At 41.7% G+C, this 19,472-nt stretch overlaps 2 protein-coding genes across 5 annotated transcripts in view; both read right to left on the reverse strand.

Moving 5' to 3' along the window:
* Positions 1–729: 729 nt before the first annotated feature.
* On the reverse strand, positions 730–14,202 carry epc2 (enhancer of polycomb homolog 2 (Drosophila)). 2 transcript variants are annotated; one of them, XM_010879939.5, is made up of 14 exons: positions 13,795–14,202; positions 12,732–12,891; positions 11,590–11,735; positions 9,032–9,238; positions 7,976–8,124; positions 7,543–7,678; positions 7,206–7,418; positions 7,005–7,088; positions 5,052–5,200; positions 4,519–4,835; positions 3,957–4,093; positions 3,226–3,376; positions 2,501–2,801; positions 730–2,018 (listed from the first exon to the last, which is right to left on the reverse strand). In XM_010879939.5, the coding sequence occupies exons 1-14, from the start codon at positions 13,945–13,947 to the stop codon at positions 1,946–1,948; spliced, it is 2,376 nt and encodes a 791-aa protein (XP_010878241.2). In that variant the 5' UTR covers positions 13,948–14,202; the 3' UTR covers positions 730–1,945. The 2 variants fall into 2 exon arrangements, with proteins under 2 accessions (XP_010878241.2, XP_010878242.2); XM_010879940.4 differs by having other exon boundaries at positions 2,489–2,801.
* Positions 14,203–14,830: 628 nt separating this feature from the next.
* Positions 14,831–19,472, reverse strand: part of LOC105016247 (methyl-CpG-binding domain protein 5) — a 37,188-nt gene continuing 32,546 nt past the window's right edge. For all 3 annotated transcript variants that reach the window (XM_010879943.3, XM_010879942.3, XM_020055019.3), the window contains 2 exons: positions 17,909–17,984; positions 14,831–17,716 (listed from right to left, as the gene is read on the reverse strand). In XM_010879943.3, the coding sequence (XP_010878245.2) occupies positions 17,654–17,716; positions 17,909–17,984 (139 nt within the window). In that variant the 3' untranslated portion in view covers positions 14,831–17,653. The remainder of the gene's footprint in view (positions 17,717–17,908; positions 17,985–19,472) is intronic.

The raw sequence follows: 19,472 nt of genomic DNA on the forward strand, positions 1-19,472 counted from the left end.
ACTCAATAGACCGTAACGATGTACATGGAAAATGGAACTGTTATCCGATAAGATTTCCATAAAGGTTGATCAATTAAAGCCTATTGCTTGTTGGTTTACTGAATGAGGGTGCATCTGTGGTCTCCCCAAGAAGGTAAAGACTTTAGTATTCTTCATTTGGCCTACACTACAGTGTTCTACAACCTTAGGTATTACACACGCCTTTGTGGACGGGGAACGTGTTTTTGCAGAACCCCCGGTAATTCAGAGTACGTTTGTTTCATCTCGACCAATATAATGCCCTTGGAGGTCAAAACCACGGAGTTTCGAACGAAGCTAAAGAAACCCGAAGACTAACCAAGAAATCGATGTAGAATACAAAATTAGGGATACTAAGTATATTGAAATGGTATGTCAAGTATTAACTGTTGGGCAGGTCCACAGATACCATGGCGTCGCTATATCTGTGATTTAGAAAGAAGGGTGACATTTGGGTCAGATTTGGTGGTCGCTTCAGCGAGGTCCGAATAACCTGATGTTATTTGACACCCTACATACCTGCAACCATCCCCCAAGAACCCAATAAAACACGTATAGAGCTCCAGAAATTCGTAATTATGCCAAAGGGCATGAAAGTCGTAGTGGCCCAATCAACACATTTTTTTAGGGTTTCCTTAATCCTGCTAGTTAATTTTACATAACACACTCAAATGTTTAAAATAAAGGCATACAAGAAAAGACCGTTGTATTGATATGTATAGATATATTTTTATTTCCCAGCATTTTTTCTGAAACACTTCAAGAACAAGTAACAGGGAAAATGTCTGAAGTAATAGTGCATGAACACTAGGTATTACTAATTATCTAAACATGTTTTCTAATATTTGTACAGGAATCTCTACAACTACATTCTTCTACAGGGGAGGTCAAGCACTGACCACCAGACATTGTTTCAACATGTTACTTGCCCCTTGACCCAAGGAGAAAAAAAAATACCAAAAATATTGATGTGCACTCCCCAATCCAAAGGGGTAAGTCGTTCAAAAGTTGCCAAGTAATATGCAAGATTATACAGCGCAATACATTACAGATAGAATGTTAAGATTCCTGTGTACTGTTCATTGGCTTAAACTCCCTACCCGTTTAAAAAGACAAATATATTATAAAAAAAGATTTCCAGCTTTCCATCTGCAGACTGATTTTAGGATGTATTTATTAATTTAGATGTAAATTTAAATAAATAGGTTCATATGGCGACTGGCAAATTTTTACGATTGCTTCACTGTTTTTGGAAAATTCGGCATCAAATGAAAAAAAAAAAGAATAAAAAATTAAAAAGACAATCAATTCCTGTTACATCTGACAAAGTAACAGAAAATACTTGTCTGAAGGGGAAAATTGTGACTAATCTACTTACAAAAAGACCATACCTATTTAATTTGTGAAACCAAATCAAATCAGGCTCATTTTTCCATCATTAGAAAAAAAAAGCACAAAAACCAAATGCTAGCAAGACCGATGTCTATATTTTGCTGATTTGTTTCCTCTTTAGATACAAAAATGTAAACATTGCAAAATAAATAGTGAAAATGAGTGACACAGGATCTGTGGTTCATGCTCATGATCCCAACAAACGTCGTTTTGCATTTTTACATGTACTATTTTGTTTGCATTTTTCAAGTGCGAAAGCATGATGACAAATTCTCTTGAATTCAAGTAACAGAAAATAAACATACTAATGATACAAATATACTATCTTACAAGGTAGTGATATTCCCAATTTACAAAATGTACATTTATAATATTGACAAATTTGTTATAATATTTTGATATGCTCGGTTCTGTATAGGTCCTTGTACACGCTTGCCCTCTGGTGGCTGGAGACTGTATTCTTCCTACAGACGAGTCCGATTGTCACATTCACCGGTCTGAGCAGAATGGGTACGAGGGAGGATAGGGTAGAGGGTTATGTCACCTCCATCGGTACTGTGGTCTCCGATATTCCGTTCAATGCAAGTCTCTCAGGTTCATGATTATCCCTACACAAATGAAGAAACTGTCATTAATTATCCAGATACAAAGCAAATGAGTATGTCTGTTAACATGGACTTTGATACCAACACCAAGTTCAGAATCACAACACCCAATACCATCATGATATCCACTACCAAAACAGTACTAAATATATGACATCACATCTCTTTTGACTTGCCTAATTGCATTAGTATAAGGTTACAAGAGCAATAAGGCATCTCAGAGGTTTGAGATATACTGTCTCTATAAATGCTGTGTCCAGGCACACCATGATGAGTCATGCCAATAACATTGCATATAGCCTGAACACAATACTGGTTATTCTATAGTAATACAACATTTCTTGTTGATAAGCTTTGAAAACAGCATACATTTAATAGGCACACTTCCTTTTGAATGTTTCTGAAACTGAACCTAAAAATGCAGTATAATGGATCTATGATCAAATTTTTCAGAATAAGAGTATTTTTCATACATGTGGTTTTACCTGGCCATGCTGCCAATGGCGGAGGCAGGTGTCACCTTGGGCACGCGGTCCAGGCTGCTGGTTGCCACAGTGGCCAGCTTTAAGGCAGAAGGCAAGGGGCCCGAGGGCCGGGCATTGTGGTGGTGGTGGGCAGGGGAGACAGCGCTGCCATGGCCTTGGTCTCGGTGGTTGGGCAGAGACTGTGGCGTGGAGGTGGTGGTGTGGGCAGGGAAGAGAGGGCCACCACCACAAAGACTCCTACCTGACCTGTCTGACACCGTGGCACCATGTGAGGTGGTGGAGTGAGGAGGTCTGGAGGGCCCTGCAGGATAGGCAACATGACACCATCAAACCTGATTAGGCCTAATAGTCAAACCAATCAAAGCCCTTCTTACATCTATTAATCAAACCAATCAAAGCCCTTCTTACATCAGCAGTTGTCACAAAGCGGTTTTATAGATACCCAGCCTGAAACCACAAAGAGCAGGCAACAACAGATGCACAGTGGCTAAGAAAAACACCCTTGTATGTCGGAACTTGGGAAAAAATCTAAAAGAACCAGACTGAGCAGTGGCCAGTCCTCTTCTGGCTATTAACTGAGTAAGCACTTTCCTTGCATGTCAATTACTGAAGTGGGGTGTTAATTTAGCATCCCACTATAAGAAATAAGTTTGTTTTCTGTCCTCCAATACTTCACCAAAGCCTCAATTACACAATGAGACAATGGATGCTCATCCAAAGCTCACCTGATGGCTGCAAGACCCCGTTGACGGTGGCATTGTGGGGTTTGTTCTCATTGTTGACCTGTCCCGAAGCACTGATCACAGCGGATGCCGCAAAATAGGCACTGGCTGAGTCCAGAGTCTTTGAAATGATGGAGTCAGTGGAGCCAGCAGTCTACAAGACATGAGTGGAAGTATTCAGGACAACACAGCAGTCTACAAGACATGAGTGGAAGTATTCAGGACAACACAGCAGTCTACAAGACATGAGTGGAAGTATTCAGGACAACACAGCAGTCTACAAGACATGAGTGGAAGTATTCAGGACAACACAGCAGTCTACAAGACATGAGTGGAAGTATTCAGGACAACACAGCAGACATCAAGACATGAGTGGAAGTATTCAGGACAACACAGCCGACATCAAGACATGAGTGGAAGTATTCAGGACAACACAGCCGACATCAAGACATGAGTGGAAGTATTCAGGACAACACAGCCGACATCAAGACATGAGTGGAAGTATTCAGGACAACACAGCAGACATCAAGACATGAGTGGAAGTATTCAGGACAACACAGCAGACATCAAGACATGAGTGGAAGTATTCAGGACAACACAGCAGACATCAAGACATGAGTGGAAGTATTCAGGACAACACAGCAGACATCAAGACACATACGGTTCGCATGGTCTGAAGGCATCCTATCTGCTCAGTATACAGCGGTCTTTGAAGGAGCGAAAGGCTGCATTACCTGTGGGTTTTGTCGCTCTGGCAGTAAGGAATGCTGTGGCTGGGGAGGAGCTTTGAGCTGCAGTTGAGCCAGCTGCTGTTTCTGCATCTGAGCCAGCTGCTGCTGATGAGTGTGGTACTGCTCCTCTGTGATGCCGACTGCAGACAAATGACAACAAGGCCAAAGGGATTAGACAGGGAATGACAGGCGAATAGGAAACACACAGACTAAAGTGGCGTACACAGTGAACAGCGAGAAAGAACAGGCAGACTGGAAAGTGAAGATATGGCATGGAGATGAACACTGGGAGGCACAGCGAAGCTGTCAAATAGGATGCAGTTTGGAGAAGGCTGGCTTCTCATAATGCAACTGCCTAACAAGTTACAGTTCAGAGGCAGCCTTTTCACCACCCTTCAAATATCATTTAGAGAACAGTTGCTGGAACGAAAAACAAATACGTTCCACAAGCCTTACCATCACAATATTGCCCAGACAGAAACTACATAAAGCTATGTAATTAGGTAGCGACCAGGTCTCAAAGTGTATGATGAATACAAAGAACGAGTGTTGAGGAAGAGCTCACCTGAGCCACTGTTCTTGGCGGGAACCAACAATGCTTCCGACAACCTGCAGTCCACAGAAGGTCTGCCTGTACTTCTGTCCCCAGTGCAGTCACCTTGAGTGGGCCTTGGTCTGAAACAGCGCCACCGCAGATCCTGGATGTTGCTCAGGATGTCTGCCAGTGATGAGCCAGAGCGAGGCATCGTTTTGTGGTTCTGTGACGATAGCCAGGGGTCAGGGCAGTCCGGAGGCCCAGGTCGGCCAAAGGAGGTGTAGACGGCCGAGTCCAGTTGCTTTAAAACAGTGTCCAGTTCAGATGAGGCTCGATCCATCAGAATCCTGGGGAGAGTCAAGAAGAAAGTTAAATCATGAAACCTCACAGCTAAGTGGAATCGTGGTTACAATCCAAGCATTCAGAGGAAGTCCTTAACATGCATCACTGGCACTTAAAATACCAAACTGTTAGAACAGCAAAAGCATTCTCGAAACACAGCACAACCACCAAACAAGGTTAAATGTCACAGGAGATACTGAGAAACGGGTAAGTGTTGTTACCTGCCACCTCGACCCACCCTCCTGCGGGCCAGTCCAACACAGCGTTGGGGCACAGAAAGAGCAGTGAGGGAGTGACGATACCGGACAGCATCCAGCCCAACCAACTCAGGGTGTTCCCACAGGAACCCAGAGCTCTGGGCCACACAGGGCTGAAAAGAAAGGCAAAGTAAACAGTCATTTAGGCTACCTACTGCGCAGTGCCATAAAGACAAACTGATTCTGGCCATCTTCCAAAAAGGACAAATACCTAAGGCAGTGTTTTTTTAATCCTGGCCCTTGTTTTTGCCCTAGCACCCACACACCTGATTCAAGTGAAAGACTTGATGATAGATTGACTATGTCAATCAAGTGGGTAAGCAGTTGGGCAACATTTGAAACAGTTATGCGAGTGCCAAAACAAAAACGTGCACCCCTTTGGGTCCCAATGACCAGGCTTAAGAAACACTGACCTAAGGTGATAAATCATTACAGTCAGTAAGAAAAAATTCGGTAACAACTAGGGACCTAGGAAACTTCAGCACCCTACTTAATTAGTCGGAGCTGCAATGGGACAAGAGCAGGCGTACAATTTGAGTGATCAGTGGAACAGGAAAAGCAACGCCTTGTAAACTAACTGGTTTGTCATTTATCTTTTCCGATTATATAGTACTTGCTATGACTGAAACTGAGCGCAAGTAAGCTAGCTAGCTAACGCTACGTTAATTCATCTATACCCTTCCAAATCATTCAGGTAGAAATCCAGCTGACTCGTTTGGTGCAATAATTTGTTCTGCTTATTTAATGCTATGTTATTTCTGTCATTTTATTTTCCATCTTATCTTGATAAGGTAAATTACCTCCTAATAACTTGCTTTACAGAGGCTCCAGTTTGAAAGCAGTCTAGTGCCGGTCTGAGGATGTCGTGATTTGACGGCAACAAGCTACCCACGAAAATTCATGTTGAATGTCGTCCCTGTACGACCGAAGCAGGAGCTTGGTCCGCATTGCCGGCAGTAAGTCAGACTTGTTCCCAGTGCACGTTGGACTCAGGCAGGGCTGCCCTTTGTCGCCGGTTCTGTACGTAATTTTTATGGACAGAATTTCTAGTTGCAGCCTGGGGCCGGAGGGTGTCAGGTTTGGGGACCACACGATTTCGTCTCTGCTCTTTGCGGATGATGTTGTCGTGTTGGCCCCTTCTAACCAGGACCTTCAGCATGCACTGGGACGGTTTGCAGCCGAGTGTGAAGCGGTGGGGATGAGAATAAGTACCTCCAAATCCGAGGCCATGGTCCTCAGTCGGAAAAGGGTGGCTTGCCCACTTCAGGTTGGTGGAGAGTGCCTGCCTCAAGTGGAGGAGTTTAAGTATCTAGGGGTCTTGTTCACGAGTGAGGGAAGGATGGAACGGGAGATTGACAGACGGATCGGTGCAGCTTCTGCAGTAATGCGGTCGATGTATCGGTCTGTCGTGGTGAAGAAAGAGCTGAGCCGCAAGGCGAAGGTCATGAGCTTTGGGTCATGACCGAAAGGACAAGATCCTGGATACAGGCAGCCGAAATGAGCTTTCTCCGCAGGGTGGCTGGGCGATCCCTTAGAGATAGGGTGAGAAGCTCGGTCACCCGGGAGGAGCTCAGAGTAGAGCCGCTGCTCCTCCACATTGAGAGGGGTCAGCTGAGGTGGCTTGGGCATCTGTTTCAGATGCCTCCGGAACGCCTTCCTGGGAAGGTGTTCCAGTCCCGTACGACCGGGAGGAGACCCCGGGGAAGACCTAGGACACGCTGGAGGGACTATGTCTCCCGGCTGGCCTGGGAACGCCTCGGTGTCCCCCCCGGAAGAGCTGGAGGAAGTGTCTGGGGAGAGGGAAGTCTGGGCATCTCTGCTTAGACTGCTGCCCCCGCGACCCGGCCCCGGATGAAGCGGAAGAAGATGTATGTATGTATGTATGTGTATGTATGTTATGACGTTATTGAGACTCACAGCTAGGTAACTGCATCCTGCTTTCCTTCTGAAGGCGAACGCCCCGTCTGGATCATTCTCCTCGTCCGGTTCTGACGGCGGAGACTGAAGGAGATGACACAAAACCACATACTTGGGACACAAAACAAATATTTAAGGAACTAGGAACTTTTTCCATTGAAATACGAAAGTGATCTGGTTCTTGTTACTACTGGTACTGACCAGTGGGTAGTCCTCCTCTCCAGAGCTGTGGAAGTCATACTGTTTGATATCGGCCTTGTTAACCACATGCTGGCGCTTGGCAGGCCTGCCAGGACGGCACAGAGGGTCCCGCCTGGTGTACTTCTTCCTTGGTCTGACAAAGTCAAAGGGATCCTCTTCCTTCACAGAGATGTTGTGGTGCCCGTGGTACTGGAGCCCACCTGATCTGTGTGTCTAGAAATATCGGGACAAAGTTATCAAATGTGTAGTGAGAAATATATGTACTTAATTTCATTCTGTAGCCTTCCCTCTTCTGAACTGGGAAAAAGGTTATGTTATAATAGATAGAATCCATTACCTTGATTTTGATCTCTGCTTTATGGTTATGACGGTTCCCATTGCTTAGAGTGATTGGAGAGGTGTACATGGGTTTCTCAGCAAGAGGAGCAGTCACCTCACTGAGGACTTCACCTGTAAAGTCACCCATCTGATATCTGCATGGGAAAAAACAAATAGGACCACATAAAAAAATTTAAGTGTGGTCGGGGGGTGCAAAATAGAGGCATCCAATGGATTATCAGTCATATTGACTGACACTATTCATCAACATGAGAAAGCAGTTCTCTTTTAACCTCAAGATTAAAAGTGTTACTGTGACTAAATGAGAGCTGCAATACACCCCTGAGCATTAGTCCACTCAGTTCTGAAACAGGAAGCCCTGCTGGGTTACACCATGCACCACTAATAGAGCTACTTAACCCACCCACCCCCCACATCATTTTAGAGCCTACCTCTTCTCGACCACCTCCAGGGTGAGGTGCAACAACTCTCTCTTGCTCTTCTCCCTCCTTTTGATCATCTCCAGGATAGTGACCGTGCGACTGAACTCTCTCCTCAGCTTAAGCATCTTCTCATAGGACGCCTCATCGTTTTTACGGTTCTAAAATAGAGTTGAGATAAAAGAGTCAAACACTGAACGCATGGCAGGGCTCTACACTAGCATTTACCACAAGAACATGTGCTTGTAAGTATCTAGATAAACAAGTACATTTAGAACAATTCAACTGTTCAGACAGAGTTTGGATAGCATCTAGTGCTGACAATTAACCACATGGACAATTACAAATAATAACACTAAGGTGATAATATACTGCACGTAAATATCTATTGCATGGGGTCTCCAACCTTGCTACACTAATCTTGCTGAAAATTCGAAATGTTGTTGGACACTTTTAACAACAAGTCCCCCCCCCACAGTTTTAAAGGGATGCTTTGTCTGTATATCGGTAATAACAGGGGTGCTGAAATGCAAGTAGGCAACACTGTGCATGAGCACTGACATTAAGAACCAGTGTGGTGGTGATCGACCAGGGTTTTTGAGACCGTCAGAGGTTTGTTCAGTAAATCTCTATGCATATGAGCATGCTTAATTCCATACTGAAATACTAATTAAGTTTCTACACACGTTTGTAAAAACGAGGCCCCGGGTATTCAAAGCTGGTTCATTTTGGACAGAGAGTTATTAGACACACCAAGTTACTTTTCTTTCTGATGTGCTTCATTAACTAAATCATCTGAATACACACTCAAATTATCAGGTCTTAATGCTTTTTGGTCTATCACTCAATTAGACCATTATAATATAAAAACCAACAAACACACACCCTTGTACTGCATGCACTATAAGCCAATCCCAAAACATTTCTCCAATCTCTGTTGGCTTGGGTTTGCTAACAGGGCATGCAGTCCAGGGGTGTGTCTGTTGATTTGGTTTCACCTTCACGTATATAAGGTGAGTGTGTGAATATATGGTTCCAGGGAAAATGTTATCATGAGTCTGATTTCACCTTCCTGGTCTGCATCTTCTCCGTGCGCCGCCTGAAGGCCACGTAGGCGTCGTTGTTGGTGGAGCCATCTCTCTTCTCCTGCTTGATGAGGGGGATGAGCGATGGGCCCCGGCAGTTCTTCCTCTTTCTCACCCAGTAGTCATACACTGACTTGAGCAGATAGTCGTCCTCATTCAACAGGAGTTTGGCCTCTGTGATAGTGACCAGCTGTGATGAGATGAAGTGTCATTACTACAGTATTGTCATTAAATAGTTTCCAGAAAAAGGCCTCAAAGCAACATTATACCTGGTCTTTGTAGCATCAAAAGTGTTAACCAAAAAAAACTATGAATAATACAATAGAACCATGAGCATGTCATTTAAATTTTCCAAGATTTATTTTTGAACAAGACAGACACTACGCAAAAGTGAATTGCACCTAGAGTTTGTATATAGAATATACACTCACCTAAAGGATTATTAGGAACACCATACTCATACTGTAATGTCAATAATGTTTGACCACCTTTCGCCTTCAGAACTGCCTTAATTCTATGTGGCATTGATTCAACAAGGTGCTGAAAGCATTCTTTAGAAATGTTGGCCCATATTGATAGGATAGCATCTTGCAGTTGATGGCGATTTGTGGGATGCACATCCAGGGCACCAAGCTCCCGTTCCACCACATCTCAAAGATGCTCTATTCCAGAGGTGTCAAACCGGTTCCACGGAGGGCCGAGTATCTGCAGGTTTTCACTCTCACCTTGTACTTGATTGATTAATTAGGTCACTAATTGGTTCGTTTCTACCCTCACCTGGTTGTGTAGGTCTGAACTGGGAACCAATTTATAGGAAAAACCCAAAACCTGCAGACACTCGGCCCTCTGTGGAACCGGTTTGACACCCCTGCTCTATTGGGTTGAGATCTGGTGACTGTGGGGGCCATTTCAGTACAGTGAACTCATTGTCATGTTCAAGAAACCAATTTGAAATGATTCGAGCTTTGTGACATGGTGCATTATCCTGCTGGAAATAGCCATCAGAGGATGGGTACATGGTGGTCATAAAGGGATGGACATGGTCAGAAACAATGCTCAGGTAGGCCGTGGCATTTAAACGATGCCCAATTGGCACTAAGGGGCCTAAAGTGTGCCCACACCATTACACCACCACCACCAGCCTGCACAGTGGTAACAAGGCATGATGGATCCATGTTCTCATTCCGTTTAGGCCAAATTCTGACTCTACCATCTGAATGTCTCAACAGAAATCGAGACTCATCAGACCAGGCAACATTCTTCCAGTCATCAACTGTCCAATTTTGGTGAGCTTGTGCAAAGTGTAGCCTCTTTTTCCTATTTGTAGTGGAGATGAGTGGTACCCGGTGGGGTCTTCTGCTGTTGTAGCCCATCCGCCTCAAGGTTGTGCATGTTGTGGCTTCACAAATGCTTTGCTGCATACCTCGGTTGTAACGAGTGGTTATTTCAGTCAAAGCTGCTCTTCTATCAGCTTGAATCAGTCGGCCCATTCTTCTCTGATCTCTAGCATCAACAAGGCATTTTCACCCACAGGACTGCTGCATACTGGATGTTTTTCCCTTTTCACACCATTCTTTGTAAACCTTAGAAATGGTTGTGCATGAATATCCCAGTAACTGAGCAGATTGTGAAATACTCAGACCGGCCCGCCTGGCACCAACAACCATGCCACGCTCAAAATTGCTTAAATCACCTTTCTTTCCCATTCTGACATTCAGTTTGGAGTTCAGGAGATTGTCTTGACCAGGACCACACCCCTAAATGCATTGAAGCAACTGCCATGTGATTGGTTGATTAGATAATTGCATTAATGAGAAACTGAACATGTGTTCCTAATAATCCTTTAGGTGAGTGTGTGCTACAGTATTCAGCCAATTGAAAAATACAAAATATATTTATATAGAAAGTTACATTTATATGAATATGTAAAAACAAAGTTGCTCCTTTGGCTGTTCTGAAACAACATATATGCAGATCAATGTTTCTTTCTAGAAGGACTTTAGATATTAAGTATATCACAGATCGCCCGATTCGCTTTGCCCGTTCTGATTTGTGGAGTTGTCTGTTAAAAAAAATAAAAAATATCCAGGGTTCATTGTTTTGGTTTCTCTGCTATTGCTATGTAAACTCCAAATGATGTTAGGTGAGATGAACCCTCAAGTTGGTGGTATTAGCCAAGGACTTGATTTTTGTGCGACATGACATGCAATGTCATTGAATCCAAAGCGATCCCATACCTTTGACTTCAAAGTCGCGGGCGCAGCTCAAATGGTGTTGGCATCGATCATGTTTTGTAACGGAAATCACTTTCTAAAACTGATATAGCATCTGCCAAAAAAGACCACTGTGCCATTTATAGGATTAGAGTAATTACAGTATTGCTATTTTCCCTGAATAAATTGCTTTAAAATAAAAATATGTTACAATTCTAAATCGTCAAAAATAATATTGTGGCACTACACTATCAACCCCCCCCCCCCATCCCTACTTTTTGTAACATAACACAAATGCTGCTGGCACAAAGGGAGACTGTTTTGTTACCTGGTTTGCGCTGGCTTTCTCCAACCTGTCCACCATGGTCTCAAATTGTATGGGTTTGATTTCCATCTTGCGGTTGAGTCTGTTGAGGAGAGTCTCATCCTCTGAGTCCATGTCATAGTCTGGCTGCTCATTATCTAGACCCAGAGCTATTAGGAAGAAGACAGGATAGGATTAAGTGAGGAACAAGGTCTTACGGCCTTGACAAAACAATTTTGGTATGACCAGATGTATGGAAAATTTGCTGATTTTGATGCACACTGATTTTCTCCTACTCCACCGACCACCTAAAGATAACTGATTAGTCTCAGATCAGTGTGTGAAGTTGTCTCAAAGGTGTTCCCCATGGGTAAGTGTTGGGACCCCTTAATATACCCTCTTCCCCTGGAAAACTACATGCATCATCATAAAATTAACTTCCACTGGTATGATCATGACATCAGACACTACCCCTCCAAAGGATCCACCACTCCACTCACTAATGAACTTCAGTTAAGACACCCAGAGCCAAATGGGCCTGAACCTCCTAAACCTCAGCAAGATCGATGTCACAACCCCAAACCCTCAACAAAGATGGTTTACAGACTCCCTGTCCAAAAGTGAAAAGCCTTGGTGTCACCATGGAAAGGTTCCAGTCCTTTGAGTCTCGCATTAAAACCAACACCTCCTCCAGCATCATCTCCAGCGACCCTGTCCCACTAATGCACTGCATGAAATTCTCAATTTTTTCCAACAGAAACCCTGGTGCATGCTCTCAAACTTATTACAGTTGGAAAACTGAAATATTTCATCTTGTGCAAATGTGGTAACAACTGAAATCGGTTTCTCTAGAAGATTTGCACAGTTGTTGAAATGTATCCTCTGACTGAACATGTGTTAGCAGTGAGCAGTAGTCTTCAAATGTCTCCTCGGGGGAACCCCAGACAATCCATATCTTAGCTGTAAACCGGAAGAAGCACTGCAGATTCACTAATCAAGGGCTTAAGGATTTCTAGACAAGTGAAATCAGGTGTGCTAGCTCAGGAATAGGTCAAATATCTGACAGGCGGGGTTCCCTGAGGAGAGGTTTGAAAACCCCTGTGTTAGAGAGTTGGAAGGGATGCGGAGTAGCCTACAGAGGCTTCCGCCAAGGAAATGCTACACACGCTGGATGTGGAAGAGCTGTTTGGGGATCTTGAGCTCTCCTTTGTAGAGGCGGTCGTAGTAAGTGATGTTGCTTTCTGCCTCAGGCACTGGGATGACCATGTTCTCCTTCTTCTCCCTGAAAACCGACTGGGCAGAGATGGCCCTTTGGAGATGGTGCTCCTGAAAAATAGAAACAAATATTGAACCAGACAGACAGAAAGAGGTAGTGAAAGTAAGAAAGGGATGGCAGGAAGGCAAAGAGTGAGTGTGTATGGGAGCAGAGAGTGTGTCTACATATAACCTAAAAAAAAAAAAAATGTGCGAGAATTTAAGATCCTAACTTTTATATGACAAACAGGCAGCCAACAGACAAACAAGTTTTGTCTGCAAACACCACCCTCCATGGCCAGGGTGCATGGGTTCATAAGGCAGCAAAAGCGAAGAGTGGTGATGAAAACTCTTGTAATGACGTTATGATTTCAGTCATAGCTGTTGGACTTCAGGCACTACTAACTATATGTTAGTATTCTCTGAAGTAATAATAAGATGTGCAAATGTAACATGAATACAGATAAATAGTGAAGTAGCTACGTTGGTCTAATGTGTCCAATCCAGAACAGAAGTGTGTCACGGTTGTTATGGCGCCATGCTTCATGTTCTGTCACCCACACATCTCCTGCTTAGTAGCCAACGCTACTTCTTGGTTATCAGACACGTTCTCATTGACAGTTTATCTAGGTGGTCAATACCGTGATAACTTCTACAACAGATGGCAACTTAACCACTTAAGTAACATAGCTTGTTACAACTCACGCCGTCTAGTTTACTATCAATCGCAGGACTGAGGAAGTCGCCACTAAGATGTACGTAAAATCAAATAACGTCACTAATTTGTTTACGCTATAAGAGTAGACATTTGCGTAAAGACCACGATTTACTACGCAGATAGCGTGAAAAGAAGGGCCATCAACTTACACAAAGAACGTACGTACAAAACGTTACGTAAATGTATCAAGAATACAATGGCCCTCCTGTGCAGCTGAAATTATGTTTAAAGATATCTACGTTTTACAGATTTCTTACCGATTCTTCTTCCTTTTCCATGCCCGTAGGCATCTGCGGCACAGCCCGGTTGATCGAAACGCAGTCCTTTAGGTCTGGAAGATCTTTGTTGCGGTATATGGGGAGAGGTTTGGCGGCGTCTAGCGCTCGCGCACGGAACGATAGTTTACTCATTGTTTGCCCCCTATCGCAATTACATAGAATGCGAAGGAAACATGTATCGCGCCAGAATTCGCTCAAAAACTCGGTATAAATCCACAAGGGACTCCGTTTTTTGCACAATAATAGGATTCATTTGTTCCCATTCGGTCGAAATCCAGTGAGAAAAGCCATTTCTGGTCGAGTTTAACTGGATTTAGAAGCTATTTTTCTTGGATGATCCGCTCCCAGTGCCATGGAAAACATGGCGGACATGTCCACAGCGCCTGAGCAATCCCGACAGCCAACGCGAGACATCTGAAAAACAAGGGCCATGGTGATGCGCGCGCATCTCATACAATATTCTTGAACAAATCATGTAACAATATGGTAACAATTTCATATTTGCCTGCTAAACCATTACTGTTTAGATGTGTTTGAGAAACATGTAAAACATGACAATTGTTAGCCAATACACTTGAAGCTGGCCATCACAATTATCCCATGTCATTAGCAGAAGTTGAGATTCTACCAATCATTTGAAAAGTTGCAGAGTATTTGTAACACAGTAAACAGACCTTAGTAATGACCGTTAAGATACAAAATATAATACAAAGAACTGCCAATATACAATCAGTGGTTGTCCCTTCAGCTGTCTTAACGTATGCACTCATTTTACATTGCTCCGTATAAGAACATCTACCAAATGTCTAAAATGTTATGTGAAAATGCAATGAAATAGCAGTAGTTAGTAATTCGAAAAGGACAAAGACCCGAAAAAACTCTAAAATAGTAATGACATAAACTTCAGTTGATAAGAATACATTATTTTATTGCAAAATTAATGCAATACTTTGTCAATTGTGTAAATCCCTTAGGAACAAACACTATGGAAAGTTTTTGAAGAAAGAATAATAGCCACTTTTTAATGCCTGAAATTTCAGGCACACTTTTATATGTAAAATATTTCTGCTGGAGAAGCAGAAAAAGAAAATGCTACAGCTGTTATGTATTCAGAATATGTATTGGAAAACTACAAGAACCTCAAGTACAAAAGATACTTTGATGTTTGCGCCACATTGGGACCTTTACCTTACCAAATGACAATGCATACATATTATATTCGTAATGAAAATACTTTACAAAATGATAACTACTTTTACACTGTAAACTAAAACAAAATCAATGTGGTCCACTCACCTTTTACTGTATGTTTTAAAATGATGAGCACAAAATTACATGGAAAACCCATATTCAATAGATCATTCTAAAGATATTAGAACATGCTTTTTCTCCCAATAACAGGGCCAAACAATTATTCCATATAAATACAATCACTCAAAATCATTAAAATGCACAGAAATTGGAAATGGAAGACAATTTAACACAATGTTACACTTTACTTTAACCATAAATTGGCTTAGTAATATGTAAAAGTATTTTTGAAATAATTTCAATCTAACAATTTACTTAGTTCACTGACATCTACTGGGCTCTTTCTATACTCTGAAATTTAGGATTGCGTGCAATATTGAATCCTCTTAAACAATTTGATATAATTTTGATGACATCCTACTTTCAAAACTCTGCATAAATATTGTGTTTTAGAATGCCCTGCCATTCTGACTGAACAGATTACTCATTGTAAGAGTAGAGGTGTCCTGGCAAAATTTCTAATGTGGCCCTCATACAATTATGGCCGCCAAATCATCCCCAGCTTCCAATAGTCTAAATCATCTCCTATTCTCCCCATAACAAAACAAATGTAATTGTGAACTACTTTATGTACTAAATGTATGCAATCAATAACGTATGCAAGTCGCTCTAGATAAAAGTGGCAGCTAAATGATTAAAATATTAAATAGGTAAATTTCCTTGATAGTGTATTTTTAACATTACAAATTTGACAAACTTATGAACACTTCTCAGTTTTGCAATTTCATATTTTCATGAAAGTGCCCTCCTGAGTCAGGGTATAAAGTACAGAAAACGTTCACTTATTTAATATAAATCTTACCATTTCTTCAGGGCATGGGTATACTAAGTTTTGACACAAGAAAATGAACACTATGCACATACTGAGTGTCCAAAAATGTACACTTCATAAATAAACACAAATATAAATTCATATTTTTAACCACTGACTGAATATGTATACATATATAAGCTGTTCATTTGGTTTTAAGAGAAAAATATATAATACTTTAAAGGCTTTTCAGAGTGTACAACTCTTATTAGTATTATTGCTACGTAACCACTGTATATCTACAAATAAATATGGGATTCATAAATTATAAAGTACAAAAGCAACAGAAACAAAACTCAACAAAATTAAGGCCACTAATTCAAGGGTATCACAAAGGTAAATAATATAAACAAAAAAGTCCTAACCTGTGATACGGCATAGCTTTGGCAGCTGGGGGTTGTAGCATTTGATATAAGGCTCGGATCAAAGTTCACTCTCATACTTTCTTGGGTCGTTTAAACTTGCTTTGCAAAGCAAAGAAACCAATGTGTATAATACTGATCTCTTCTGCGCTGTAAATGTGCAGTCCTTACTATTAAGGCATTTTGACACTTGAAATGACACATTCAAGGGTAAAACACAGAGCAATGCTCAATAACATGATTTCATAGAGAAAATATAATGGCGTAACATTTTTCACACCATTTAAATATTAACATAATTGTAACTTAAACACTAGTGGCAGAACCATATATTACAACTGTTGATATTGAATACTTAGTTTCAGAATACATGTACACCACAGAAAGAAGTCAAAACTTTACAATAACTTACTTTAAAAAAATTAACAAACACTCATACGGTTAAAGTCATTTTGCAGATATAACACAGAAAATCTGTTTATCAAAAATATTCAGAGAAAATAAATTTTACTTTGTGAGTACAAATAATTTAACTTAAAGAGGCATATTTCTTTCCCTTGATGGCTTTTTCTTTTCTTGAATAACATGGTTAAAAACAAGGAAATAAAAAAACGTCAGAGAATGTATGTGCATGTTCAGATGTAGGCTATACTGTTGGTCGATCTTCCAGTCCTCCAATTCACTTTCATGGGGACTTCCTTACATGTACATGACAATAGTTTTCTGTTAAAGTTCAATGTTTCATAATCCTTCTGCTGTCTGATGCTTAACAGCACATTTAAATCTCTATAGAAAAATGACTTTATGCTGCTTTCCTTTTAACATATGAAATATCTGGCCGCACAATTGTGCAGCCAAAATAAAAACAGGAGAAACATATATAGTTTTGTATTGATATGCACATTACAAAATGATCATTATGATAATACTGCACAATATCTACAATTAATCAGTCAATATAATGTTGTACAGTTTCCCTTTGTCTATGTACATAATCTAAAATGCATCAGAAATATTTGTACTAACAATTCCCTCATAGAATCTCCTTTTTCATAAGGACAAGCTCGCTGTGGATATATCACAGCTATTATTTTGTATCTAGGTTCCTCCGTCCTCTTTTATACTTCTTGCAGTCAGTGTCCTGGTGGTGGTCAAAGTGGAAGGGGTGTTGAGTCTTTGTAGCACCAATCCAGTCAGACATAGTACCTAATGTAACAGAGTAGACAATGGTCTCTTCTAATGCACACACAGCTAACTAGTAGCTAGCAATTCTACATAGGCTACACTGAGACCCACTGTCTAAAAAAATTGCTAGCTAGCAGGCCACTGAAGTAACAGATCCACACATTCACTGTCATCTTGAGATCTTCCTCCTTTTGGGTTTAGGGGTCTTGACTTGTCTCTCTCTCTGTGACATCTGGTGCACCAAAGAAATTAGAGAAAAAAGGGAAAACTATAATTTGAAAGAATGCAGACATAATTGCATGCTCTCACGTAGTACAGGGCACACAAAGGTAATTAAATGAAAAAGTGTAAAGGGGTGAATAAAATGGCACAGAATAACCAAATCCAAAACAATGCCATGATGTGTAAATACCAGAATACTCACACTGCCGGTCATCTTATCCAGCTCGCTCATAGCCTCCTGTATAGCAGCCTCTAGGTGGTTATTCCGTTTTCCACCACTGTAAGATAATATTTTTGTATTACTGTATCTTCATCCTTCTAATATAAACAATAGAGACAGAAAAATCTTTCTGTGATGCACACAAGCTACAGCAGGGCTGTCAAAGGTTTTCATGTCCAAGGGTGGGAGAAGGAAAGCCTGTTTACCTTCTTGACAATTTAGGCTGTTAATTTATTTGGGAATCTATATTGCTATTCACAAATTATTCCTAAAATCAGAAATAAATATGATAAAATTAAATACTACTTTTTTTTCTTTAGGTCTTTAATGTACTTCTGTCAATACCAGTATCATGATATTTGTTTCATACTGTGGGAAGGAAGCTAAACACGGTGCATGTTTGTACTTAATTATGAAAACAGGCTTAATGTTAGAAACAGTTTTCACCCAGAGTCACGTTTATTTTCCAAGCTGTAGAAGAACATAATATCTTACAGCAGGTTTTGAATGAACTAAAGAGTTTGAGCTATTTTGTGTTTTCCCTTTGGTTATAGTGCAATGTGAAATCAAGATGTTGGATTCTCTGGAGGATTTATCATATTAGATGTGTGATCCTGTGTAGCTCAATCAATCAAATTTATTTATAAAGCCCTTTTTACAACAGCAGTTGTCACAAAGTGCTTTACAGAGACACCCGGCCTTAAACCCCAAGGAGCAAACAACAGTAGTGTTGGATTTCAGTGGCTAGGAAAAACTCCCTAAGAAGGCCGAATTGTAGGAAGAAACCTAGAGACGACCCAGGCTCAGAGGGGTGACCAGTCCTCTTCTGGCTGTGCCGGGTGAGATATTAAGAGCCCAATTAGAATAATAAATAAATGTCTCTGGGCAAAATCCAGAGTCTATTTGATTCTAGACTAGGTCAAAAGTATGACCAGGTGGACAAGGACAGGGACAGCAACGGGCCCCCCAAACCAGGTGCTCCGCAGGTGTGGACCAGGACCTCATCTCCTCCTAAAATTTAAAACTGGAGGAGACTGAGAAAAGTTAGAAAGTGCATTCCTCATATCCCACAGCACAATAATACAGCAGCGTAACACATTGGAACTGAGACGGGGGGGGTCCGGCGACACTGTGGCCCTACCCGGGGGAGGCCCCGGACAGGGCCCAACAGGCAGGAAATCAATCCACCCACATTGCCAGTCATCAACCAAAGGGACACCCACCAACCGCAACCCCCCTGAATGAGGGCCGAGTATTGCCAGCAGTGTACAGCCCAATTGCACAAGTGTGCAACAGAGAGACAACAACAAGCCAGTGACTCTTCCCCCGAAAGACATTGGAGGGAGGGCATCTCAGTGGCGACGAGAGCCCACCTGGCAAGACAGCAAGGGTGGACAGTATCAGGCCTACTGGTCACCTTCACGACCCCGGGCCAGGCTACACCTAATTATAAACCGTGCTGTAGAGATTCGTTTTTAGTAGACACTTGAAAGTTTGCACTGAGTTTGCATTTCTAACCTTAATTAGCAGATCATTCCACAGTAGT

Source organism: Esox lucius, chromosome 16 (genome assembly GCF_011004845.1).
Source record: "Esox lucius isolate fEsoLuc1 chromosome 16, fEsoLuc1.pri, whole genome shotgun sequence".
NCBI lineage: Eukaryota > Metazoa > Chordata > Actinopteri > Esociformes > Esocidae > Esox > Esox lucius.

Bases quoted from the DNA above. Each gene is read 5' to 3' on its own strand.
- epc2 (XM_010879939.5), bottom strand. From the start codon at position 13,947: ATGAGTAAACTATCGTTCCGTGCGCGAGCGCTAGACGCCGCCAAACCT. The intron at 8,125-9,031 runs GTGAAATCAGAC...ACTCTATTTTAG, and splicing joins AGAAGATGCAGACCAGGAAG to AACCGTAAAAACGATGAGGC. The intron at 7,089-7,205 runs GTCAGTACCAGT...CATCTCCTTCAG, and splicing joins GAGAGGAGGACTACCCACTG to TCTCCGCCGTCAGAACCGGA.